This window comes from Schistocerca cancellata, chromosome 2, assembly GCF_023864275.1.
Source record: "Schistocerca cancellata isolate TAMUIC-IGC-003103 chromosome 2, iqSchCanc2.1, whole genome shotgun sequence".
In the NCBI taxonomy this organism is placed as follows: Eukaryota; Metazoa; Arthropoda; class Insecta; order Orthoptera; family Acrididae; genus Schistocerca; species Schistocerca cancellata.
In genome coordinates, this window is record NC_064627.1 from 41,638,672 (window position 1) to 41,666,300 (window position 27,629).

General features: G+C 40.5%; 1 protein-coding gene and 1 non-coding gene across 2 annotated transcripts in view; one reads left to right on the top strand and one right to left on the bottom strand.

The window, feature by feature from the left end:
* The window catches only part of LOC126150512 (histone-lysine N-methyltransferase PRDM7-like), a 277,290-nt gene that overhangs the window by 111,349 nt on the left and 138,312 nt on the right, over nt 1–27,629 (bottom strand). The window contains exon 6 of the mRNA XM_049915881.1: nt 12,139–12,225. Coding sequence (XP_049771838.1) covers nt 12,139–12,225 — 87 coding nt within the window. The remainder of the gene's footprint in view (nt 1–12,138; nt 12,226–27,629) is intronic.
* Nucleotides 7,246–7,319, top strand: Trnas-uga (transfer RNA serine (anticodon UGA)). Its single transcript has one exon. It is a non-coding gene; the product is annotated as a tRNA-Ser (tRNA).

Genomic DNA, 27,629 nt, shown 5'->3' on the forward strand with positions numbered 1-27,629 from the left:
ATATTTGTGTATAAATGCTGCGATGGAGCACTTCCTTTCACGCCGATCACCTGCCGCCCTACCTAAAACCTCTTTCCTCATTACCTTAGCCAGCTTCATCCTGACCCACAACTTCTTCACTTTTGAAGGCCAGACATACCAACAATTAAAGGGAACAGCCATGGGTACCAGGATGGCCCCCTCGTACGCCAACCTATTCATGGGTCGCTTAGAGGAAGCCTTCTTGGTTACCCAGGCCTGCCAACCCAAAGTTTGGTACAGATTTATTGATGACATTTTCATGATCTGGACTCACAGTGAAGAACAACTCCAGAATTTCCTCTCCAACCTCAACTCCTTTGGTTCCATCAGATTCACCTGGTCCTACTCTAAATCCCATGCCACTTTCCTTGACGTTGACCTCCACCTGTCCAATGGCCAGCTTCACACGTCCGTCCACATCAAACCCACCAACAAGCAACAGTACCTCCATTATGACAGCTGCCACCCATTCCACATCAAACGGTCCCTTCCCTACAGCCTGGGTCTTCGTGGCAAACGAATCTGCTCCAGTCCGGAATCCTTGAACCATTACACCAACAACCTGAAAACAGCTTTTGCATCCCGTAACTACCCTCCCGACCTGGTACAGAAGCAAATAACCAGAGCCACTTCCTCATCTCCTCAAACCCGGAACCCTCCACAGAAGAACCCCAAAAGTGCCCCACTTGTTACAGGATACTTTCCGGGACTGGATCAGATTCTGAATGTGGCTCTCCAGCAGGGATACGACTTCCTCAAATCCTGCCCTGAAATGAGATCCATCCTTCATGAAATCCTCCCCACTCCACCAAGAGTGTCTTTCCGCCGTCCACCTAACCTTCGTAACCTCTTAGTTCATCCCTATGAAATCCCCAAACCACCTTCCCTACCCTCTGGCTCCTACCCCTGTAACCGTCCCCGGTGTAAAACCTGTCCCATGCACCCTCCCACCACCACCTATTCCAGTCCTGTAACCCGGAAGGTGTACACAATCAAAGGCAGAGCCACGTGTGAAAGCACCCACGTGATTTACCAACTGACCTGCCTACACTGTGAAGCGTTCTATGTGGGAATGACCAGCAACAAACTGTCCATTCGCATGAATGGACACAGGCAGACAGTGTTTGTTGGTAATGAGGATCACCCTGTGGCTAAACATGCCTTGGTGCACGGCCAGCACATCTTGGCACAGTGTTACACCGTCCGGGTTATCTGGATACTTCCCAGTAACACCAACCTGTCAGAACTCCGTAGATGGGAACTTGCCCTTCAGCATATCCTCTCTTCTCGCTATCCGCCAGGCCTCAATCTCCGCTAATTTCTAATTTCAATCTGCCGCCGCTCATACCTCACCTGTCTTTCAACATCATCTTTGCCTCTATACTTCTGTCCCGACTGACATCTCTGCTCTAACTCTTCGCCTTTACAAATCTCTGCTTGTGTCTTGTATGTGTGGATGGATATGTGTGTGTGTGCCAGTGTATACCTGTCCCTTTTTCCCCCTAAGGTAAGTCTTTCCGCTCCCGGGATTGGAATGACTCCTTACCCTCTCCCTTAAAACTCATATCCTTTTGTCTTTCCTTCTCCTTCCCTCTTTCCTGACAAGGCAACCGTTGGTTGCGAAAGCTAGATTTTGTGTGTATGTTTGTGTTTGTTTGTGTGTCTATCGACCTGCCAGCGCTTTTGTTTGGTAAGTCTCATCATCTTTCTTTTTAAATATAGCAACAGTTTGTTGCGAAAGCTTGAATTTTGTGTGTATGTTTGTGTTCGTATGTGTGTCTGTCGACCTGCCAGCACTTTCATTTGGTAAGTCACATCTACTTTGTTTTTATATATATATATATATATATATATATATATATATATATATATATATATATATATATATATATATATATATAATAGAGGGAAACATTCCACGTGGGAAAAATCTATTTAAAAAAATATATATATATACACACACCTAAAAACAAAGATGATATGACTTACCAAATGAAAGTGCTGGCAGGTCGACAGACACAAAAAAAACGAACACAAACACACACACAAAATTCAAGCTTTCGCAACAAACTGTTGCCTCATCAGGAAAGAGGGAAGGAGAGGGAAAGACGAAAGGATGTGGGTTTTAAGGGAGAGGGTAAGGAGTCATTCCAGTCCCGGGAGCGGAAAGACTTACCTTATGGGGAAAAAAGGACGGGTATACACTCGCACACACACATATCCATCCACACATATACAGACACAAGCAGACATATTTAAAGATAAAGAGTTTGGGCAGAGATGTACACTGCCCAAACTCTTTTTTTCTGAGTAGGAATTAAAATCCATGGAGAAGAAATAAAAACTTTGAGTTTCGCCGATGACATTGTAATTCTGTCAGAGACAGCAAAGGACCTGGAAGAGCAGTCGAACGGAATGGACAGTGTCTTGAAAGGAGGATATAAGATGAACATCAACAAAAGCAAAATGAGGATAATGGAATGTAGTCAAATTAAATCGGGTGATGCTGAGGGAATTAGATTAGGAAATGAGACGCTTAAAGTAGTAAATGAATTTTGCTATTTGGCGAGCAAAGTAACTGATGATGATCAAAGTAGAGAGGATATAAAATGTAGACTGGCAACGGCAAGGAAAGCGTTTCTGAAGAAGAGAAATTTGTTAACATCGAGTATAGATTTTAGTATCAGGAAGTCATTTCTGAAAGTATTTGTATGGAGTGTAGCCATGTATGGAAGTGAAACGTGGATGATAAATAGTTTAGACAAGAAGAGAATAGAAGCTTTCGAAATATGGTGCTGCAGAAGAATGCTGAAGATTAGATGGGTAAATCACATTACTAATGAGGAGGTATTGAATAGAATTGGAGAGAAGAGAAATTTTGTGACACAACTTGACTAGAAGAAGGGATCGGTTGGTAGGGCATATTCTGAGGCATCAAGGGATCACCAATTTGGTATTGGAGGGCAGCGTGGAGGGTAAAAATCGTAGAGGCAGACCAAGAGATGAATACACTAAACAGATTCAGAAGGATGTAGGTTGCAGTAGGTACTGTGAGATGAAGAAGCATGCACAGGTTAGAGTAGCATCGTGAGCTGCATCAAACCAGTCTCTGGACTGAAGACCACAACAACAACAAATCTACATCATCATCAGCGTCTGCCATTCCAATATTGATATAGCACCTAGTAGACTTGTCTATACTGTAATGTGGCATTCTATACCATTCTTCTGCTACAGTTTTATCATAAAATACCCAGGCTGCCATTATTACTGGAACACAAATACTGTCTAATTGCCACAAAAGGAAGAAATTAACTGCTGATGAAAGATGTCACGATTTTATTTCATTTTTTACAATGAAGCTCCGGACACTGCTACTGCAGATGCTAACTGCACAAATAAAATGGCACTGAGTGGAAGGATTTTCCACTGATGATTTGGAGCAATGACAGATCTCATTTTTTGCAAATTTATTAGTCCATTTCTGCATAAGATCCCTGTAAGTTTATACATTTTTAGAGCAACGCTCAGCTTGTCATGTGTCATGCTTGTGCAAGTCTTGAGTCTCACTCCGGAAAAAGTTTTTCACTGCAGCAATCATCTCATCATCACTGGTGATACAGTCAGAAGATTTTTGCAATATAATGCTGAAGTGGTCTGTCCCTGTCTTGCATAGTCACTGGCAATTCCGAAAGACAGACAGCATAAGCTTTCTAGAATGGGACTGCATTTTTGTCTTACCTGGTGGAGAGGACTCTCTGGTTCTTCCACGATTTTCTCATTCCTTTCATTTCTGGGTTGTAATGGGGAACACAATTTTTGTCCACTGTGATCAGGTGACTAAAATCTCATCTCTCTAATCCTCACAATTCTTTGTTCTGCTTCCTTAGAGTAGTTGTTTATAAATGAGAAACCTGTTGGGGTGACACTTTTTACAAGTGCAACATATAGGATCTTGTACACTGTTCTCACACTAATACCAACCTATCCGTAATTGTTTGGATGGTAATAAACTTACTAGACATCAAGAAAGCTTTCTCCTTTGCAATGATCCTTGGCTCCTCCATCAGAAATGGTTTGCCACTACTTGGGGCATCACCCAGATCTGTGTGATCTGTATCTACATCCATACTCCGCAAGCCACTTGACGGTGTGTGGTGGAGGGTACCTTGAGCACCTCTATCGGTTCTCCGTTCTATTCCAGTCTTGTATTGTTTGTGGAAAGAAAGATTTTTGGTATGCCTCTGTGCGGGCTCTAATCTCTCTGATTTTATCCTCATGGTCTCTTCGCGAAATATACGTAGGAGGGAGCAATATACTGCTTGACTCCTCGGTGAAGGTACATTCTCAAAACTTCAATAAAAGCCTGTACCGAGCTACTGAGCATCTCCCTTGCACAATCTTCCACTGGAGTTTATCTATCATCTCCATAACGCTTTCGCAATTACTAAATGATCCTGTAACGAAGTGCGCTGCTCTCCATTGGGTCTTCTCTATATCTCTTCTATCAACCCCATCTGGTATGGATCCCACACTGATGAGCAGTATTCAAGCAGTGGGCGAACAAGTGTACTGTAACCTACTTCCTTTGTTTTAGGACTGCAATTCCTTAGGATTCTTCCAATGAATCTCAGTCTGGCATCTGCTTTACCGACAATTAATTTTATACGGTCATTCCATTTTAAATCACTCCTAATCCCTACTCCCAGATAATTTATGGAATTAACTGCTTCCAGTTTCTGACCTGCTATATTGTAGTTAAATGATAAAGGATCTTTCTTTCTATGTATTCACAGCACATTACACTTGGGCTACATTGATAATCAATTGCCATTCCCTGCGCCATGCGTCAATTCGTTGCAGATCCTCCTGCATTTCAGTACAATTTTCCGTTGTTACAACAACTCGATATACTACAGCATCATCCGCAAAAAGCCTCAGTGAACTTCCGATGTTATCCACAAGGTCATTTATACATATTGTTAATAGAACGGTCCTACTAGTCTCCCCTGCGGCACACCTGAAATCACTGTCTTCAGAAGACTTCTCTCCATTGAGAATGACATGCTGAATTCTGTTATCTAGGAATTCTTCAATTCAATCACACAATTGGTCTGATAGTCCATATGATCTTACTTTGTTTATTAAACGACTGTGGGGAACTGTATCAAATGCCTTGTGGAAGTCAAGAAGCACGGTATCTACCTGGGAACCCTTGTCTATGGCCCTCGGAGTCTCGTGGACGAATAGCATGAGTTGGGTTTCACATGATCGTCTTTTTTGAAACCCATGCTAATTCCTACAGAGTAGATTTCTAGTCTCCAGAAAAGTCATTATACTCAAACATAATACGTGTTCCAAAATTCGACAACTGACTGACATTAGAGATATGGGTCTATAGTTCTGCACATTTTTTCAATGTCCCTTCTTGAAAACGGGGATGACCTGTGCCCTTTTCCAATCTTTTGGAACACTACGCTCTTCTAGAGACCTGTGATACACTGCTGCAAGAAGGGGGGCGAGTTCATTCGCGTACTCTGTGTAAAATCGAAATGGTATCCCGTCAGGTCCAGTGGCCTTTCCTCTTTTGAGCGATTTTAATTGTTTCTCTATCCCTTTGTCATCTATTTCGATATCTACCATTTTATCATCTGTGCGACAATCTAGAGAAGGAACTACAGTGCAGTCTTCCTCCGTGAAACAGGTTTGAAAAAAGACATTTAGTATTTCGTCCTTTAGTCTGTCATCCTCTGTTTCAGTACAATTTTGGTCACAGAGTGTCTGGACATTTTGTTTTGATCCACCTACTGCTTTGACATAAGACCAAAATTTCTTAGGATTTTCTGCCACGTCAGTACATAGAACTTTACTTTCGAATTTGTTGAACACCTCTCGCATAACCCTCCTCACACTACATTTGGCTTGTGTAATTTTTGTTTGTCCTCAAGACTTTGGCTATGATTACGTTTGCTGTGAACTTCCCTTTGCTCCCGTAGCAGTTTTCTAACTCGGTTGTTGTACCACAGTGACTCTTTTCCATCTCTTACGATCTTGCTTGGCACATACTCATCTAATGCATATTGTACGATGGTTTTGAACTTTGTCCACTGATCCTCAACACTATCTGTACTTGAGATAAAACTTCTGTGTTGAGCCATAAGTACTCTGAAATCTGCTTTTTGTCACTTTTGCTAAACAGAAGAATCTTCCTACCTTTTTTATTATTTCTATTTATGGCTGAAATCACTGATGCTGTGACCACTTTATGATTGCTGATTCACTATTCTGTGTAAGCTGTTTCAAATATTTCGGGTCTGTTTGTCACCAGAAGGTCTAATATGTTATCGTCACGAGTTGGTTCTCTGTTTAACTGCTCAAGATAGTTTTCAGATAATGCACCTAAAAAAATTTCACTGGATTCTTTGTCCCTGCCACCCGTTATAAACGTTTGAGTCTCCCAGTCTATATCTGGTAAATTAAAATCTCCATCCAAAACTATAACATAGTAGGGAAATCTACTCGAAATATTTTCCAAATTTTCCTTCAGGTGTTCTGCCACAACAGCTGCTGAGCCAGGGGGCCTATAGAGACATCCAATTACCATGTTTGAGCCTGCTTTAACCGTGACCTTCACCCAAATTATTTCACATTTTGGATCTCCGTCAATTTCCTTCGATACTATTGCACTTTTTATCGCTATAAATATGCCTCCCCCTTCTGTCCAGCCTGTCTCTGCAGTATACATTCCAATCTGAGTTTAGTATTTCATTACTGTTTACATCTCGTTTCAGCCAACTTTCCGTCCCTAGTAATTACACTGAAGTAAATTTTTCCATTCCTTGAAAAGTTCCCTATACAGCTACATTACCTTCATATGCAGTCATCATTTTAGCATTAATTTTCTTCTTCACGTGTTACCCTTATAAGAACAAATAATGAAGCAGAACATGCTTAGCCATGAAACTTCCTGGCAGATTAAAACTGTGTGCCCAACCGAGACTTGAACTCGGGACCTTTGCCTTTCGCGGGCAAGTGCTCTACCACTGAGCTACCGAAGCACGACTCACGCCCGGTACTCACAGCTTTACTTCTGCCAGTATCTCATCTCCTACCTTCCAAACTTTACAGAAGCTCTCCTGCGAACCAGGAGAGCTTCTGTAAAGTTTGGAAGGTAGGAGATGAGATACTGGCAGAAGTAAAGCTGTGAGTACCGGGTGTGAGTCGTGCTTCGGTAGCTCAGTGGTAGAGCACTTGCCCGTGAAAGGCAAAGGTCCCGAGTTCGAGTCTCGGTCGGGCACACAGTTTTAATCTGCCAGGAAGTTTCATATCAGCGCACACTCCGCTGCAGAGTGAAAATCTCATTCTGGATGCTTAGCCATGTTACTCAACACAGCAACCATCTTGCAGCTTTTCACTACAGCAATACTACCAAGTTCTGCAACCCAGAAAGAATTGCACAACAACAATAACCTAATTGTACTTCCATGCACAGGTACATGTTAAATTATTCACAGTATTTCTAAAAGGTGCGAAATTTATGAACTACCATTGTACATCCCTGACTTCACATGTTCTCATAATATGGATAAGCTCAGTTGGCAGGGTGGCTTCTGCTCACTGTATTGACAGCATTTAGAAGCAATATGTGCCTCAAGTGCTACCAAAATGAAACATCTATAGTGAGTACAGCCAGGGCTGCACTGTTTCAGATTGCATTACCGTATTTACTCGAATCTAAGGGCACTCGAATCTAAGCCGCACTTGAAAAATGAGGCTCGAAATCAAGGAAAAAAAATTTTCCCGAATCTAAGCTGCAGCTGAAATTTGAGACTCGAAATTCAAGGGGGGAGAAAAGTTTTAGGCCGCACCTCCAAATCAAAACAAAGTTGGTCCATTGTAATATGAGACAGAATTTAGGTCGAATGAATGACGATACAGCTACAGTAGTTTGGCTCTAGTCCTAAGCTTAGCAGTTAAGCTTTACCAGGTAGCCATTGCTATGCGTTAGGCGCTCCGTCCATATTTATACGGGGACCCTTCCTTTTTCACGTGCTTCGTCTGGTTTGAATTGATTGCTTATTTATCTTTGATCTGATAAGTGTCGTTCTCTTTGTTATAGGTGTTTATGTCAGTCTAAGCTGAAAATGCATTACTGTACTGTGTCATGCATTGTTTGTGGCATTCTGATAATGAGTGTTTAAGGCCTGTCGCCATTCGCAGCATGGCTTCCTTTTGTGCATGCTACCGCCGCACACAATTTAAAAAAAAAAAAAGGAATCGTCTCATTGGCGAAACGATGGCAAGAGACTGCTATTTGTTGTTACTTACACTGCTGCTTTCTTTGATAATGATCAACAAGAACCAAATAATAAGACTGCGTATGATAGATGATGTTCTGAACGAGAGTTAAGCGAAAATTTTTCTCCGTTTGAAAATCTTTGCAGACGCCTCTTTAGTACATTACATTCTGCACAATTAGAGTCATCTTAGATTTAAAAATCTAGTCAATTGCCTTGCTTCATTTCTGACTGTATCACTATTAGGCATAAGAATAATACGAATATAAACATGACATGATATGTATATTCTTCCACGTTTGCTGTTGTCTCACTCTAGTTTCGTAGTTTATTAGGCAGACAGGATTTAAATGAGATAACAACAAACACGAAGCAATACATGGCAAAATGTTTATATTCATATTATTCTTATGGTGAAGAGAATACTGCATGTGATTCACAGTTCATAAAAGTTCCTATCAGCAACCATCTCTTCTCACAGGTAGGAAAAAATTCAGAACGTAGAGTTGGCCCTATTGACAAACATCCCAAACAGTCTTGCCAGTCGGATTTTCGTAGTACATTGAAATGCTGCTACATTCAAAGATGAACAATATGGAATTTGTATTTACTTCATTAGATAATGTATGAAAATGCAGTAGTCGAAACTCGGGGCGGAGAAAAAAGCTCATCTTCCACCTTTTTTTTTTTAATTTATTTACTGACGCAGAGGTTTTGGTGCCAGTATTTATCTTTGTTCCTGCAAAGCATGCCTGTATAGCGCTACATATATTCGACGGCAGAAGTTAGTTGTGGCGGCACCTACCAACATTTTTCAGAACTTCCGCTTTCTTTGCACTCGATTCTAAGCCGCAGGCGGTTTTTTGGTTTACAAAAACCGGAAAAAAAGTGCGGCTTAGATTTCAGTAAATACGGTAGACATGGGTTCCCAATATGGCATATTTCAGTGCTGTCAGTCCTCTGTTAACATAGACTATGTCATGCAATGGTAAAAAGGCTCCAAAATGTGACTCAGTATTATGGTGGGACACTGATTACATGTCATATCTTAAGCATGTGCTGTATCCCTGCCATATTAGGTTTACTCAGAAACACCAAAATGTACTGACTGAACAACCTCATAGTTATTAACAAAACGAAGCGTACAGAAAAAAATCTTCATGATGTTTATAGACATTTAAGGTGGCATAAGTGTTTCAGAAACCTGAAAATAATGGGAATAAGGTACACATAAATGAAGTAATCTATAATAACTGAGTGGAAGTAATAAAAGTAAGAATTCAAGAAGGAAAGGTTTGTAACTTCCTGTTGGATTAAAACTTTGTGTCAGATGGGGGGTTGAACCCAGATGCTTGTTTTTAATGTGCAGTGGTCTTACTGACTGAGCTACCAAGTCACATATCATAACCCCCCCACCGCTCACAAACACACACCCACCCACCCACCCACCCACCCACACACACACACACACACACACACACACACACACACACACAAGCAAAACTCAGGGACAGGTCATGTGTCATGTTTGGGTAGTGCATTCAATTAGAGCACTGCCTGTGAGAGGCAAGTCTGCCACAGAGTTTGATCTGCTGGGAAGTTTCAGGAAGTACACACTCCACTGCTGGGTGAAAGATTCATACTAGAAAAAAATTTATTAAATGGTAGAAAATGTTGTAGCTTATAATCTCTTCTGTCTAACTTATATGTAGAAGCTATGAAGAAATGGATGGTCATTTTAGAACACATATAAAAGTGCAAGAAGAACAAACACCAATGTTTAAGCTCGCAGCTAACATAAGCTTTGTGGCTGAAGGTTAAGAAGAGTCAAAATATTCTTTCTGATCTGAATTAATTCCTCTGTGACTTATTATGTGCAGAGACAAATTTTTGGGTCGATGAAGAAATTATGGCCTATTTCTTGTTGAGGTGAAACATTCTGAGTAAGTTATCACTTAAGGCAATGAGTTTTGATGCAAAACCTCAACAAAAACAACCCAGGCATTCCAGATTGGCTGGTACACGTTGATATTCTGGTAACTTATAATTGGTTAACAAAAAAAAGTACAGTGTTAAAAATCAGAATACATGGTGAGTATGCAACTGCTTACAAGTAGAGATGGGGGATCCGCTCTTGAACTAATTCATAGAGTTCAATCTTTCAAAGGAGTGAACAATCAGTGATTCAGAAAAAAAGAACGGTAGCTCCAAACGTTTCCCACGGCAGAGAGAAAGAAAGAGAGAGAGAGAGAGAGAGAGAGAGAGAGAGGGGGAGAGAGAGAGAGAGAGAGAGAGAGAGACGGAGCATATCAGCAGCGCCTCTGCTGGTCACAGCACAGTGCACGCCACACAACACAGCCAGCGCCGGCCTCTGCCCTGCTTCTACCTTGGCTGCCTGCATTGTGCAGTGCCCCATTGGATTTTGTGTTTCACATATGCCGTGGCGTCTCTGTGTGTCGTCTGCCGCGCAGTGTCTGGCGCAGCGTAACTTCGCATCGCACTCTGTCGGCGATCGTTTCAGTCGCACGTCCTGCCCTCTGGGCAGTTGATGCGAGCAACAGGACAGAGAGCCACCTAGCGGATAACATAGGAACTACTTGCAAAAACCCGCTCGCAAGGGAACGAACTATTTGTCTCGGAGCGGGTGAGTTCACCGCTACCCCCTCCCTCGGAACTCGCCCGCTCAACGCTCGCCCCACCGTCTCGACTCTAGCCAGAGCGTCGAGCAAAGCGACTCAGGTGTCACTGTGGTCTCTGCGGTCTCAGCTCACGCAGTAATACAGCTCGCGGCTCGACCTGCTCGACTCTGCATCGGAGTTCGTCCCCACTGGATATTGTTCTTCGTAGTAATGCCGCTATGTATATTACATTATTATGTTATGTATACATCAATTGTTTTTAATTTGTTTTTATTTGTTTAAACTGATTAGATTAGGTTCCTGATGACTCCTCTTACTATAGGATTTTTATTATAGACACTCGAATTTACGCTTTAATTACGAGCGAACCGATAAACGTATCGCAAAATGTGATACACCAATATTTTCCTTGTTTTATTCTGCGTAAGGCTATATGCAGCACTTTCGTTTTACAGTCAAATTTATATTTTTTTTTCTTATTCTGGTACGGATTTTGCGATTTTAGGCGTCTTCGAAAGGAAACGTTCACTTTAAAAATATATGGCTTGCGATGTATTTGTATGAGGTTAATGAAATTTTAATACGTTATAGCCAAATATATTGTTAATGTAAATCTCAAGTTACAACATTTTCCGATCACCCAAAAACCCATGATAGTGCAAAATAAATCAATAATCAAAAACTTTGTCATATCGTGGAAATTTCAATAAACAATACAAAATTCTTACTCATTATCTGTGTTACTTCAAAATAGGATCAAATAAGATCAAAATACAGGTATAGTACTGGAATAAACCAAGTTTAAAGGGCAATGTGCCTTCCATTTATTTTATATTGTAAATGAGTGGTGAGTCATGAAAAAGAGCTAATTCATTTCAGGGAGTGAACAGTTCTGATCCAATCTCTGAAAAGAACAGTTTTGCCCATCTCTACTTACAAGTGCTTAAATTAGAACACTTCAGAAAAAAACTATATTTTAAGCAATCCTCTGATCACATTGCAGATGACAGAAGGATTGCTTAATAGGAGCAGTTACAGTAGCAGCTCCTCAATAATTATGTAAATATTGAGTTAAATTTAGTATTAGAATATGAGCACCCTAAGATCACCTCAGCACACAATAATTACTCTACTATGAACCAATATTATTCTTAAGAAAACAATATAATATTCATACTTACATAGATAATCATCATCGTCAGATGAACTGTCTTCTCTGTAACAATTGTATTTGCGTTTCCGGAGTTCATATGAAGGAGGTTTGCGACCTGGGAAAGATATTTTTGGATATAAACTTTATGAGATAATTTCCTGAAAATAACATACAGTCACCACTACAGTTTCTTTTGGTTGCTAATTAGAACATTGTAAGCTCGTGCCCTTGCCAGATAAGAGTTCACTCAGCTACGATGTGTCAGAGACAGAGCAAATATTCTTTGCACAGCTTGGCGGAAGATGCTGAAGATGACAAACACTGCCTCACCTAATGATACCGATTAGATTAGATAGATTTACTTTCATTCCAAATGATCGGTAGTGAGGAGGTCCTCCAGGATGTAGAACGTGTCAGAAAAACAATAATACATGACAAATATTTACAACTGAAACAAATAAGCTAATGTACCTTCCACAGGTCCCAAGTGGAATGATTGTCATTTTTTCTTTAAATGAACATTACATGAAAGAATCATTTTACAACCACTCATTTACTAAGATTGCATTAATGCTCTGAATTAAAAAAAAATTTTTTAATATTTATTTATAAGGTAATAAACATATAACAGAACTACTACAATACTTATTTACAAAGAACACATTACTGCATCTGAAATGGTGCAGAAGTTAGATTGTACTTACATACAGACACAAACACACACAAATCAGTTGGCTCTACTGAGAAATTCATCAATGGAATAGAAGGAGTTGACCACCAATAAATCCTTTAGTCTTCCCTTAAACTGAATTTCATTGATTATTAAGCTTTTTATGGATGCTGGCAAGTTATTGAAAATGTGTGTTCCTGAATAATGCACACCTTTTTTTACAAGAGTAAGTGACTTTAAATCCTTGTGAAGATTATTCTTATTTCTAGTATTCATTCCATGAATTGAGCTGTTGGTTTGAAAAAGTGATATATTTCTACTGACAAATTTCACTAAGGAATAAATATATTGGGAAGTGGTAGTTAGTATCCCTAGTTTCCTAAACAGGCTTCTGCAGGATGTTCTAGAGTTCACACCACATATAAGACTTATTACACGTTTTAAACTTCGCTTGATGAATTGCCCCAAAAAATAATCCCGTATGACATTATGGAATGAAAGCACGTATAGCATACCAGCTTTTTCATTTTTATATGCCCTATGTCTGACACAATTCACATTCCAAATAGAGATTTGTTAAGATGTTCAGCAGTTCTGTGGCATGCTCCTCCCAGCTGAATTTATTATCAAGCTGTAATCCCAACAATTTAACACTGTCCACTTCTTCTACCTGCTTGTCATCGTATGTTGGGCATATACTCATGGGACACCCCTTACAAGTTCTGAACTGCATGTAGTGTGTTTTTTCAAAGTTTAGTGACAAAGAATTGGCTAGGTACCAGCGATTAATGCCCACAAATATTTCATTAGCCGATCTTTCTAAGAGTACACTTGATTTGCTATTTATTGCAATGTTTGTATCATCAGGAAACAAAACAAACTGGGCATCTGGTAATGTTACTGATGAAATTCCATTGATATACACAAGAAAAAGTAAGGACCTTAAGATGGAACCTCGTGGGACTCGACATGTAATTAGTTCCCAGTTGGATGATGCCTGACAGCTTCATACATGTCTCTTTCCAAATAACACCCTTTGTTTCCTGCCAGAGTTATAAGATTTGAACCATTTTGCAGCATTTCCTGTTACACCATAATATTCTAATTTACTTAAAAGGGTATTGTGATTTACACAGTCAAATGCCTTTGACAGATCACAAAATATACCAGTTGCCTGCAATTTTTTGTCTAATGAATTAAGTACATTTTCACTGTAGGTGTAGATAGCCTTCTCAATATCAGAACCCTTTAGAAATGCAAACTGCTTCTTTGACAATATGTTATTTGTGATAAGATGGTTATAAAGCTGATTGTATATTACCTTTTCTAAAATTTTTGAGAATGCTGGCAAAAGTGAAATTGGACAGAAAATTGGTGCTATTTCTGTATCTCCCTTCTTAAACAGTGGCTTAACTTCAGCATATTTCAACCATACAGGAAATATTCCACTGATGAACGACTGGTTACACAGGTAGCGTAATATGTTACTTAACTCAGAATCAAATTATTTAATTAACTATGTTGATATTTCATCATACCCACTAGATGTTTTTGATTTTAAAGATTTTATGATGGATATTACTTCTGCTGGGCTAGTGAGGGTCAAATTCATATTATGGAAGTTACTTGAAATGTCTGGTCTGAGGTATTCCGTAGCAGCATCTACAGAACCTGACAATCCCATCTTTTCAGTAACACTTATAAAATGTTTGTTACAAAGTTCTGCAACACTATACACATCTGTCACCAATGTATCATTTACTCTTAATGCTATTTTTCCCTCTTCATGTCTGGTTCTACCGGTCTCCTCCTTCACTATATCCCATATCGTCTTTATTTTGTTATCTGATATGATTATCTTTTCCTTGTAATATATTTGCTTTGATGTACATGTTACAGTCTTTAATATTTTGCATTATTTCGTGTAATGTGCTGTAGCATCAACATCAGAACCGTTTTGGATTGACAGATACAGTTTTCTTTTTGTTTTGCAAGATACCTCTATTCCTTGAGTACTCCATGGCTTCTTTGTAGACTTTGCTCTAACCTTGGTTAGTTTTCATGGTCTGAGAGGCCATTGACTATTGACAACCATGTTCTTAAATTATGGATAATGCTGATACATGGTCAAAAAACGATCTGGTGGGCAGTTTGCGGGTTTAAATCACCTCGGGGTATGACCATGTGGTGCATTTGACCTGCAGTCGTCACACGGTGGCGCTAGCAGCAGTCCACATACACAGAGGTGTGTTGGTGCATGTCAGAGTATGGTGCAGCGAGTAAGTGTGCAGACATTTTCAGATGTGCTAATGGTGACTGTGTGTTGAAAATGGCTCAAAGAACACATACTGATGACATTATGAGGATTAGAATACTAGGGCGACTGGAGGCTGGTCAAACACAGCAGGTCGTAACTCGGGTCCCCCATGTGCCACAAAGTGTGATCTCAAGATTACAGCAAAGTTACCAGCAGACAAGAAATGTGTCCAGGCAATACAGTACGGAACGCCCATAGTGTACAACACCACAAGAAGACCAATATCTCACCATCAGTGCCAGCAGGTAGCCTTGCTCAGGACATTACCGCAGCCACTGGAACAATTGTCTCTAGACACACAGTCGACAGGTGATCGAACAGACATGGTTTATTTGCCCGGAGACCTGCAAGGTGCATTCCACTGACCCTTTGTTACAGGAGAGCCCGTAAAGCCTGGTGTCAAGAACACAGTACATGGTCATTGGAATAGTGGTCCCAGGTTATGTTCATGGACGAGTCCAGGTATAGCGTGAACAGCCATTCTTGCCGGGTTTTCATTTGGAATGAACCAGGAACCAGATACCAACCGCTTAATGTCCTTGAAAGGGATCTGTATGGAGGTAATGGTTTGATGGTGTGGGGTGGGATAATGATTGGCGCACATACACCCCCTGCCCCCATGAACCATGGACCTTGCCGTTGGTGGGGAGGCTTGCGTGCCTCAGCGATACAGATGGCCATACTGTAGGTGCAACCACAACGGAGGGGGTATCTGTTGAGAGGCCAGACAAACGTGTGGTTCCTGAAGAGGGGCATCAGCCTTTTCAGTAGTTGCAGGGGCAACAGTCTGGATGATTGACTGTTCTGGCCTTGCAACACTAACCAAAATGGCCTTGCTGTACTGGTACTGCAAACGGCTGAAAGCAACGGGAAACTACAGCCGTAATTTTTCCGGAGGGCATGCAGCTTTACTGTATGGTTAAATGATGATGGCGTCCTCTTGGTAAAAATATTCCGGAGGTAAAATAGTCCCCCATTCGGATCTCCGGGCGGGGACTACTCAAGAGGATGTCGTTACCAGGAGAAAGAAAACTGGCGTTCTATGGATCGGAGCGTGGAATGTCAGATCCCTTAATCGGGCAGGTAAGTTAGAAAATTTAAAAAGGGAAATGGATAGGTTAAAGTTAGACATAGTGGGAATTAGTGAATTTCGGTGGCAGGAGGAACAAGACTTTTGGTCAGGTTAATACAGGGTTATCAATACATAAATCAAATAGGGGTAATGCAGGAGTAGGTTTAATAATGAATATAAACATAGGAGTGCGGGTAAGCTACTACCAACAGCACAGTGAACGCATTATTGTGGCCAAGATAGACATGAAGCCCATGCCTACTACAGTAGTACAAGTTTATATGCCAACTAGCTCTGCTGATGATGAAGAAATTGATGAAATGTATGATGAGATAAAAGAAATTATTCAGATAGTGAAGGGAGACGAAAATTTAATAGTCATGGGTGACTGGAATTCGAGTGTAGGAAAAGGGAGAGAAGGAACCGTAGTAGGTGAATATGGATTGGGGGAGAGAAATGAAAGAGGAAGCTGTCTGGTAGAATTTTGCACAGAGCATAACTTAATCATAGCTAACACTTGGTTCAAGAATCATGATAGAAGGTTGTATACATGGAAGAATCTTAGAGGTACTAGAAGGTATGAGATAGATTATATAATGGTAAGACAGATTTAGGAACCAGGTTTTAAATTGTACGACATTTCCAGGGGCTGATGTGGATTCTGACCACAATCTATTGGTTATGACCTGTAGATTAAAACTGAAGTAACTGCAAAAAGGTGGGAATTTAAGGAGATGGGGCCTGGGTAAACTGATAAAACAAGAGGTTGTACAGGGTATCAGGGAGAGCATAAGGCAACAATTGACAGGAATGTGGGAAATAAATACAGTAGAAGAGGAATGGGTAGCTGTGAGGGATGAAGTAGTGAAGGCAGCAGAGGATCAAGTAGGTAAAAGGACGAGGGCTAGTAGAAATCCTTGGGTAACAGAAGAAATATTGAATTTAATTGATGAAAGGAGAAAATATAAAAACACAGTAAATGAAGTAGGCAAAAAGGGATACAAACGTCTCAAAAATGAGATCTACAGGCAAAGTGCAAAATGACTAAGCAGGGATGGCTAGAGGACAAATGTAAGGATGTAGAGGCTTATCTCACTAGGGGTAAGATAGATACTGCCTACAGGAAAATTAAAGAGCCCTTTGGAGAAAAGAGAGCCACTTGCATGAATATCAAGAGTGTTGATGGAAACCCAGTTATAAGCAAAGATGGGAAAGCAGAAAGGTGGAAGGAGTGTATAGAGGGTCTATACAAGGGCGATGTACTTGAGAACAATATTATGGAAATGGAAGAGGATGTAGATGAAGATGAAATGGGAGATATGATACTGCATGAAGAGTTTGCCAGAGCACTGAAAGACCTCAGTCGAAACAAGGCTCCAGGAGTAGACAACATTCCATTGGAACTACTGACAGCCTTGGGTGAGCCAGTCCTGACAAAACTCTACCATCTGGTGAGCAAGATGTTTGAGACAGGCGAAATACCCTCAGACTTCAGGAAGAATATAATAATTCCAATCCCAAAGAAAGCAGGTGTTGACAGATATGAAAATTACCGAACTATCAGTTTAATAAGTCACAGCTGCAAAATACTAACACAAATCTTTACAGACAAATGAAAAAACTGGTAGAAGCCGACCTCGGGAAAGATCAGTTTGGATTCCTCAGAAATATTGGAACACGTGAGGCAATACTGACCCTACGACGACTTATCTTAGAGAATAGATTAAGGAAAGGCAAACCTACATTTCTAGCATTTGTAGACTTAGAGAAAGCTTTTGACAATGTTGACTGTAATACTCTCTTTCAAATTCTAAAGGTGGCAAGGGTAAAATACAGGGAGCGAAAGGCTATTTACAATTTGTACAGAAACCAGATGGCAGTTATAAGAGTCGAGGGACATGAAAGGGAAGCAGCGGTTGGGAAGGGAGTGAGACAGGGTTGTAGCTTCTCCCTGATGTTATTCAATCTGTATATTGAGCAAGCAGTAAAGGAAACAAAAGAAAAATTTGGAGTAGGTATTAAAGTCCATGGAGAAGAAATAAAAATGTTGAGGTTCGCCGATGACATTGTAATTCTGTCAGAGACAGCAAAGGACTTGTAAGAGCAGTTGAACAGAATGGACAGTGTCTTGAAAGGAGGGTATAAGATGAACATCAACAAAAGCAAAACGAGGATAACAGAATGTAGTCTAATTAAGTCGGGCGATGCTGAGGGAATTAGATTAGGAAATGAGAGACTTAAATTAGTAAAGGAGTTTTGCTATTTGGGGAGCAAAATAACTGAAGATGGTCGAAGTAGAGTGGATATAAAATGTAGATTGGCAATGGCAAGGAAAGCGTTTCTGAAGGAGAGAAACTTGTTAACATCGAGTATAGATTTAAGTGTCAGGAAGTCGTTTCAGAAAGTATTTGTATGGAGTGTAGCCATGTATGGAAGTGAAACATGGACGGTAAATAGTTTGGACAAGAAGAGAATAGAAGCTTTCGAAATGTGGTGCTACAGAAGAATGCTGAAGATTAGATGGATAGATCACGTAACTAATGAGGAAGTATTGAATAGGATTCGGGAGAAGAGAAGTTTGTGGCACAACTTGACCAGAAGAAGGGATCGGTTGGTAGGACATGATCTGAGGCATCAAGGGATCACAAATTTAGCATTGGAGGGCAGCGTGGAGGGTAAAAATCGTAGAGGGAGACCAAGAGATGAATACACTAAGCAGATTCAGAAGGAAGTAGGTTGCAGTAAGTACTCGGAGATGAAGAAGCTTGCACAGGATAGAGTAGCATGGAGAGCTGCATCAAACCAGTCTCAGGACTGAAGACCACAACAACAACAACAACAACAACAACAACAACAACAACAACAACAACACATACACCCCTGCATGTGTTTGGCAGAGGAACTGTAACAGGTCAGGTGTATTGGGATGTAACAGGTTAGGTGTACTGGGATGTCATTTTGCTCCCGTATGTCTGCCTTTTCAGGTATGCAGTGGGTCCCACCTTCCTCCTCATGGATGATAATGCATGGCCCCACCGAGCTGCCATCATGGAGGAGTACCTTGAAACAGAAGATATCAGGCGAATGGAGTGGCCTGCCTGTTCTCCAGACCTAAACCACATCGAGCACGTCTGGGATGCTCTGATTTGGTGTATTGCTGCATGTCTTCACATCCCCAGGACACTTCAGGAGCTCCAACAGGCATTGGTGCAAGAATGGGAGTCTATACCCCAGCATCTACTCAACCACCTGATCCAGAGCATGCCAACCCATTGTGCGGCCTGTGTACGTGTGCATGAGCATATCCCTTATTGATGTTGGGGTACATGCACAGTAAACAGTGGCATATTGTAGCACATATGTTTCGGGATGTTTTTCTCAACTTATCATCAATACCGTGGACTTACAAATCTGAGTTGTATGTGTTCCCTATGTGCCTATGCTATTAGCACCAGTTTTGTGTAGTGCCACATTGTGTGGCACCACATTCTGCAATTATCCTTAATTTATGAGCATGAGTGTAATTTTGTTCATTGGACTTTTCTACAAAGAAGGATTATGAAGGATTTTTTGTGAATTCTACTTCTGTTGCACATGGTTCTATATGCTGTTCTAGGCAAAATTTATGAATGTCTATCTTCTTAAATTTATGACAGTTTCTGATGAATGTGGCAACTCCTCCTTTCTCCATTTCTGCTCTGCAAAAGTGAGATGCTAACCTAAATCCTTTAATATTTAAAAATTCCATATCAGTGATCACATGATGTTCAGAGAGTCAGATTATGTCAGCTTGGTTTGAGGACTCTAATTCATCTATGCAGATAATTAATTCATTAATTTTATTTCTCAGTCCTCGAATATTTTGATGCAATAAAGACAGTTGATATTTCACATTCACTGAGTTAAAATTGGGTAGAGTTGAAATTTCTGCTAATTGTTGAAAATTCTTAACCAACAGCTGTTTATGCTGATGTAATAAACTAGAATTATGTTTTTTTGTCTCCTTTTCAAACTGAAGGTTTGTCTCAATCCTAACCTCTCTTAAAACTTGGTTTCTTTCTGTCCTCCCTCCCCTAAAAGAGGGTCTTTTCTGAACCCTATAACCACTGATATTTTATCACTCATGACAGTGCCTCCACCCTTTAACCTGCATGCTGTTTTCCCAACCAGTTTACCCTTCCCTTTCCTGTTGAGGTGAAGGCCAAGCCTACTATAATCCCACCTATTGAGAGAATCAACAGGAACCACACCAATGTGTGACCCTGCACCCAACATAAGCAGCTGTTCGAACTCTAAATTAACTTTCTTGACAGAAGAGTTCAAATGAGGTCGGTCATGGCGCTCAGGAACAGATACAAACTCGACACTAGTATGCTTCGGTGCTGATGCGATCTTTGCCAGGTCACACTCTATACCGTACCCAGGATCTCTGTCAATATTATTACCTGGACCACCCACTATAACTACGGTGTCTTCCTTACTGAAACCTTTGCAAAGTGATCCTAAATCCTCCGTCACCTGCCCCAGACCAGCACTAAGTTTAAAAAAATTGATGACCTGGTATTCTGATCCTAGTTCATCCTGCAAAAGTTGGCCAACACCTCTTCCATGGAAACTACCTAACAACAACACTTCCTTTCTCTGTACTGATTTCCCTATATTCTTACTTTTCAATTTGCTGGTGAAAGTTTGTTGTGCCCTGTCTACACCTGCAACTGCTTGAGGCTCACCAGCTTCTAACTAAAGCAACAGGTCAAATCTATTTTCCACATTCACAACAAAGCTGTCAGACAAAGTTCTAGGCCCGTTCCTCCTGTTGCCTGTTGCCATTTCCCACCTCTCTTCACCCTTCTCCCTCCTTAACCTGTCAAGATTTACCCTGGCCTGGTCTAACCCAGCTTGAAGGGCGGCAATTTTCCCCTCCTGTTTTAGTATTTCCTATCTCTACTAGATATCCTACAAAACCACTGATGAGTCTCACTTACTTCCCCTATTCCCACACAACAGTCACCCACATGGAAAAAACTACAGCAAGCCCCAACCTAACAATTCTATGGCAAGTCAAGCACTTTTCATACATGATAAATGCAATAGTTTATTAAGAATAAGTCAGTTAAATTACAGATAAACACGAAAATATGATTCCACAAATTTGGCCTATATGCAAGTATATGTAAACAAAAACAATAGTGCAAAGTTTCTGAAACAACAACTTAAACTTTATGCTACTTTCTGGAAATGTGAGTTAAATAATGAAGAGATTGTTGTTGTTGTTGTTGTTGTGGTCTTCAGTCCTGAGAGCGGTTTGATGCAGCTCTCCATGCTACTCTATCCTGTGCAAGCTTCTTCATCTCCCAGTACCTACTGCAACCTACATCCTTCCGAATCTGCTTAGTGTATTCATCTCTTGGTCTCCCCCTACGATTTTTACCCTCCATGCTGCCCTCCAATACTAAATTGGTGATCCCTTGATGCCTCAGAACATGTCCTACCAACCGATCCCTTATTCTGGTCAAGTTGTACCACAAACTTCTCTTCTCCCCAATCCTATTCAATACTTCCTCATTAGTTATGTGATCTATCCATCTAATCTTCAGAATTCTTCTGTAGCACCACATTTCGAAAGCTTCTATTCTCTTCTTGTCCAAACTATTTACCGTCCATGTTTCACTTCCATACATGGCTACACTCCATACAAATACTTTCAGAAACGACTTCCTGACACTTAAATCTTTACTCGATGTTAACAAATTTCTCTTCTTCAGAAACGCTTTCCTTGCCATTGCCAGTCTACATTTTATATCCTCTCTACTTCGACCATCATCAGTTATTTTGCTCCCCAAATACCAAAACTCTTTTACTACTTTAAGTGTCTCATTTCCTAATCTAATTCCCTCAACATCACCTGACTTAATTCGACTACATTCCATTATCCTTGTTTTGCTTTTGTTGATGTTCATCTTATATCCTCCCTTCAAGACACCATCCATTCCGTTCAACTGCTCTTCCAAGTCCTTTGCTGTCTCTGACAGAATTACAATGTGATTGGCGAACCTCAAAGTTTTTATTTCTTCTCCATGGACTTTAATACCTACTCCAAATTTTTCTTTTGTTTCCTTTACTGCTTGCTCAATATACAGATTGAATAACATCGGGGAGAGGCTACAACCCTGTCTTACTCCCTTCCCAACCACTGCTTCCCTTTCATGTCCCTTGACTCTTATAACTGCCATCTGGTTTCTGTACAAATTGTAAATAGCTTTCGCTCCCTGTATTTTACCCCTGCCACCTTTAGAAATTGAAAGAGAGTATTACAGTCAACATTGTCAAAAGCTTTCTCTAAGACTACAAACGTAGGTTTGCCTTTCCTTAATCTTTCTTCTAAGATAAGTCGTAAGGTCAGTATTGCCTCACGTGTTCCAGTATTTCTACGGAATCCAAACTGATCTTCCCCAAGGTCGGCTTCTACTAGTTTTTCCATTCGTCTGTAAAGAATACGTGTTAGTATTTTGCAGCTGTGGCTTATTAAACTGATTGTTCGGTAATTTTCACATCTGTCAACACCTGCTTTCTTTGGGATTGGAATTATTATATTCCTCTTGAAGTCTGAGGGTATTTCGCCTGTTTCATACATCTTACCCACCTGATGGTAGAGTTTTGTCAGGACTGGCTCACCCAAGGCTGTCAGTAGTTCCAATGGAATGTTGTCTACTCCGGGGGCCTTGTTTCGATTCAGGTCTTTCAGTGCTCTGGCAAACTCTTCACGCAGTATTGTATCTCCCATTTCATCTTCATCTACATCCTCTTCCATTTCCATAATATTGTCCTCAAGTACATCGCCCTTGTACAGACCCTCTATATACTCCTTCCACCTTTCTGCTTTCCCTTCTTTGCTTAGAACTGGGTTCCATCTGAGCTCTTGATGTTCATACAAGTGGTTCTCTTATCTCCAAAGGTCTCTAATTTTCCTGTAGGCAGTATCTATCTTACCCCTAGTGAGATAAGCCTCTACATCCTTACATTTATCCTCTAGCCATCCCTGCTTAGCCATTTTGCACTTCCTGTCGATCTCATTTTTGAGAAGTTTGTATTCCTTTTTGCCTGCTTCATTTACTGCATTTTTATATTTTCTCCTTTCATCAATTAAATTCAATATTTCTTCTGTTACCCAAGGATTTCTACTAGCCCTCGTCCTTTTACCTACTTGATCCTCTGCTGCCTTCACTACTTCATCCCTCAAAGCTACCCATTCTTCTTCTATTGTATTTCTTTCCCCCATTCTTGTCAATTGTTCCCTTATGCTCTCCCTGAAGCTCTGTACAACCTCCGGTTCTCTCAGTTTATCCAGGTCCCATCTCCTTAAATTCCCACCTTTTTGCAGTTTCTTCAGTTTTAATCTACAGGTCATAACCAATAGATTGTGGTCAGAGTCCACATCTGCCCCTGGAAATGTCTTACAATTTAAAACCTGGTTCCTAAATCTCTGTCTTACCATTATATAATCTATCTGATACCTTTTAGTATCTCCAGGGTTCTTCCATGTATACAACCTTCTATCATGATTCTTAAACCAAGTGTTAGCTATGATTAAGTTGTGCTCTGTGCAAAATTCTACCAGGCGGCTTCTTCTTTCATTTCTTAGCCCCAATCCATATTCACCTACTACGTTTCCTTCTCTCCCTTTTCCTACAATCGAATTCCAGTCACCCATGACTATTAAATTTTCGTCTCCCTTCACTATCTGAATAATTTATTTTATTTCATCATACATTTCTTCAATTTCTTCGTCATCTGCAGAGCTAGTTGGCATATAAACTTGTACTACTGTAATAGGTGTGGGCTTCGTATCTATCTTGGCCACAATAATGCGTTCACTATGCTGTTTGTAGTAGCTTACCCGCATTCCTATTTTCCTATTCATTATTAAACCTACTCCTGCATTACCCCTATTTGACTTTGTGTTTATAACCCTGTAGTCACCTGACCAGAAGTCTTGTTCCTCCTGCCACCGAACTTCACTAATTCCCACTATATCTAACTTTAACCTATCCATTTCCCTTTTTAAATTTTCTAACCTACTTGCTCAATTAAGGGATCTGACATTCCACGCTCTGATCTGTAGAACGCCAGTTTTCTTTCTCCTGATAACGACATCCTCTTGAGTAGTCCCCGCCGGGAGATCCGAATGGGGGACTATTTTACCTCCGGAATATTTTACCTAAGAGGACGCCATCATCATTTAATCATACAGTAAAGCTGCATGCCCTCGGGAAAAATTACGGCCGTAGTTTCCTCTTGATTTCAGCCGTTCGCAGTACCAGCATAGCAAGGCCATTTTGGTTTTTGTTACAAGGCCAGAACAGTCAATCATCCAGACTGTTGCCCTTGCAACTACTGAAAAGGCTGCTGCCCCTCTTCAGGAACCACACGTTTGTCTGGCCTCTCAACAGATGCCCCTCCGTTGTGGTTGTACCTACGGTACGGCTATCTGTATCGCTGAGGCACGCAAGCCTCCCAACCAACGGCAAGGTTCATGGTTCATGGGGTATACGCTACAGTTAAATTGCTGGAGAAAGAAAAGAACAATTAAATGAAATTCTATAGATCTGCTGCGGCAAAATGTAAACAGAAAGTACAGCTATAACCAGACTGTACGATCTCTCCACATTTTCTGCTATATTATGTAAACAAAAATGAAACCTTTAATAGTATGCTTAAAAAGTACACTAATACACCTATTTACCTTGTAATCAGTACTAAACTAAATGTTGTTATAATATAAAATGACTTATCTTTACGAGAACATCAAAACTAGCGCTAGTCACATGGCTGCAGAGCTACCACGGCCACCTATACAGCTTGCATAGCTACAAGGATAGCATATGGATCGGCAAAGGGCACAGAGCTGCAGTGTGCACAGGTTCAATGAACTTTTGTAGGCCTGATGCTACACTGTGACATCACTCGTCACCAAGTTTCCTAAGCCACGGGAAATGGGCCACTTGCCTGCTTAGTCACACTGGCGAATGGTCACTCACTGAAAGCAAATGATGTCATGCCATATGGAAAGAGAGCGATGGGGAACAGTTGCAACTCACTTATCTTTCTCATGCAAGTGCAGTGTGCCACCACTGATGAAGAGGGAAGTGACAATAGCACAACGGGAAGGCTAGCCTTCTGTTAATGTAATGCATATGAGTGAGTCACAAATTTAAATATCATTATTTTTTCTGTCACATTTTTTAACAAGTCCACTTAACAATTTCACCTATACATTAACATTCTAAATCACAGTGTGCAACTTTTGGACTCACCTATCTTCTTCTCCAGAATCATGCCAAATGCTGTGACAACCCAGCTATCATATAAGGACCCAGCAAAGACTATAGGCTTTGCTATTTCACATCCAGGACTGTACTAAAACAGCACTGCTCTACTTTTGTACTGTTTTTGTGAATGATTCTGTCCTGTACATGAATAGTGTATGCATGCCTACAACACATTTTCTTCCCTTGTCCACTTTTCTTCTTCCTCTGATGCTTTGTAAAATTATCCATGGCTTCTCACACTCAGTGAACAGGGTCTGCCCTCTTGTCATCCATATCTTCAGCATATGCAACCTTTTACTGTCTTTCCCTCCCTCACTCTGCCTGCCTCCTTGCCCTCAACACCAATCACGTAAGGTATACATAGCACTAGAAGTTTGTATGTATTTGTGTATTTGAAATGTGTGTGCTGAAAAAGAATAATATGAAAGTTACATAATTTATGTTCTCTGCTTTATATCCTCCAGTACCCCATTCACTGCTTCATCTTTGTGAGGTCCCATTCCCCACTCTACAATTAGCATTCCACCTCTTCTTGACTGCTGCTTGCTTCTCAACCAACATAAAGGAAGAGTTAAGTGAGCCTAATTGGATAAAGTTCAAATAATATTCTTTAAAATTATTTAATTGGATAGATAAAAAATCTACTCACCATGTGGCGGCAGAACACACACATTAAGACTGTTGTGACTGGCAATCTTTCGGAGCCAGTGGCTCCTTCTTCAGACAGAATGGTTGAAAGGGAAGACTGGAGAGGTCTACGAAAAGGGGTAGATTTTGGGAAAGTCACCCAGAACTGCAGGTCCGGGGAGACTTGCGATGAGATGGAAAGACTGATTGTTCGATAGCATATGGAAGGGGATACGGTGCAGAGCTGCAGTGTGTGTGTTCTGCTGTCACTTGGTGAGTAGATTTTTTATCTATCCAATTAAATAATTTTATCAATAATTGATTGTTTTTGTTGTTAAATAATATTCTTTCATTGCTACTCAATAAGAGAGCAGAGTCTAGTGGCAATAATATTGAATAAAATGTTCTCAGGATTCCAGCCACTATCAAGATTTTGATCAAGCACTCCTTGACCATTGTCAAGTGGAATGGCTGATGCTGGGCTGCTGGTACAACTTTGCAGACTCCAGCTGCCAGCCATTACATCACCGCTGCTCACAGCATCACCATATATGGACATATATTGATTCCACATTCAATGCAACTGCCACACCCTTGTGATCGCTGGATCCCACAGAGCAGAGAGCTGTGGGCCAGGGTGTTGTCAGTGACTTTTATTTTGATTGTTTCTTTAATTACACAGTTGCAGAAGCCATTAATGCAAACCACAACAGATGTTTCATCAAATATGATCCAGTGACTGTTTGCTAGTGGATGATCAAGCTAAAAGGGGTTTTCAGTATACCGTAGGCAATAAAACCTTCCATACTCTTTCTGTATTGTTCTACAGTGTCTACTGCTTGTCCAAAGGAAGACTGGCCAGTTTTCTCCCGGATGAAAAAATTCCCGTTTTTTCCCGGATCTCCCGATTGTCTCAGGTCGTATACACCCTGTATACTGTTATATTTGAGGTACACACACCTAGGGTAACATGTTTAGTAAAAAATACTTCTATGCTATTTCTGAGGGGGCGAGAGAGAAACAGGTTATGTATCTAACAGAAGAGAAAAACTTTACAGTAATCACAGAAACCAATGCTAAAATGGTACTTACAAAATCAACCACAAGTAGATATATATGGTGAGTCACATAAGACATAACGTTCTTTTATTTCATGAATGGTTCCAGATATCAAAACAAGTTTTCAGCAATTAATTTACACTAAGGGGGATGTAATTCTTATATGATAAGGAGTCTTAATTCTTGTGTTGATTGACATATTTAAGTTAGTATATTTTTTTAATATAACAATAAACTTTTTTAAATGTATCCGAAAGCACTTGAAACATCGATTACAGTGATATACTGCTTGTAAATTTTGAGGTTGAAACTCTTTGCAAAAGAATCCGAGAAATATTGTAAAGCTTAAAAGCAAGTAGCTGGAATCAGCTATTGTGTTGTAAACATGCTCATGCCAAGCTAAGTCATTGTCTCAAGCCTTCTGACTGTTTACTTGTCTGCACTG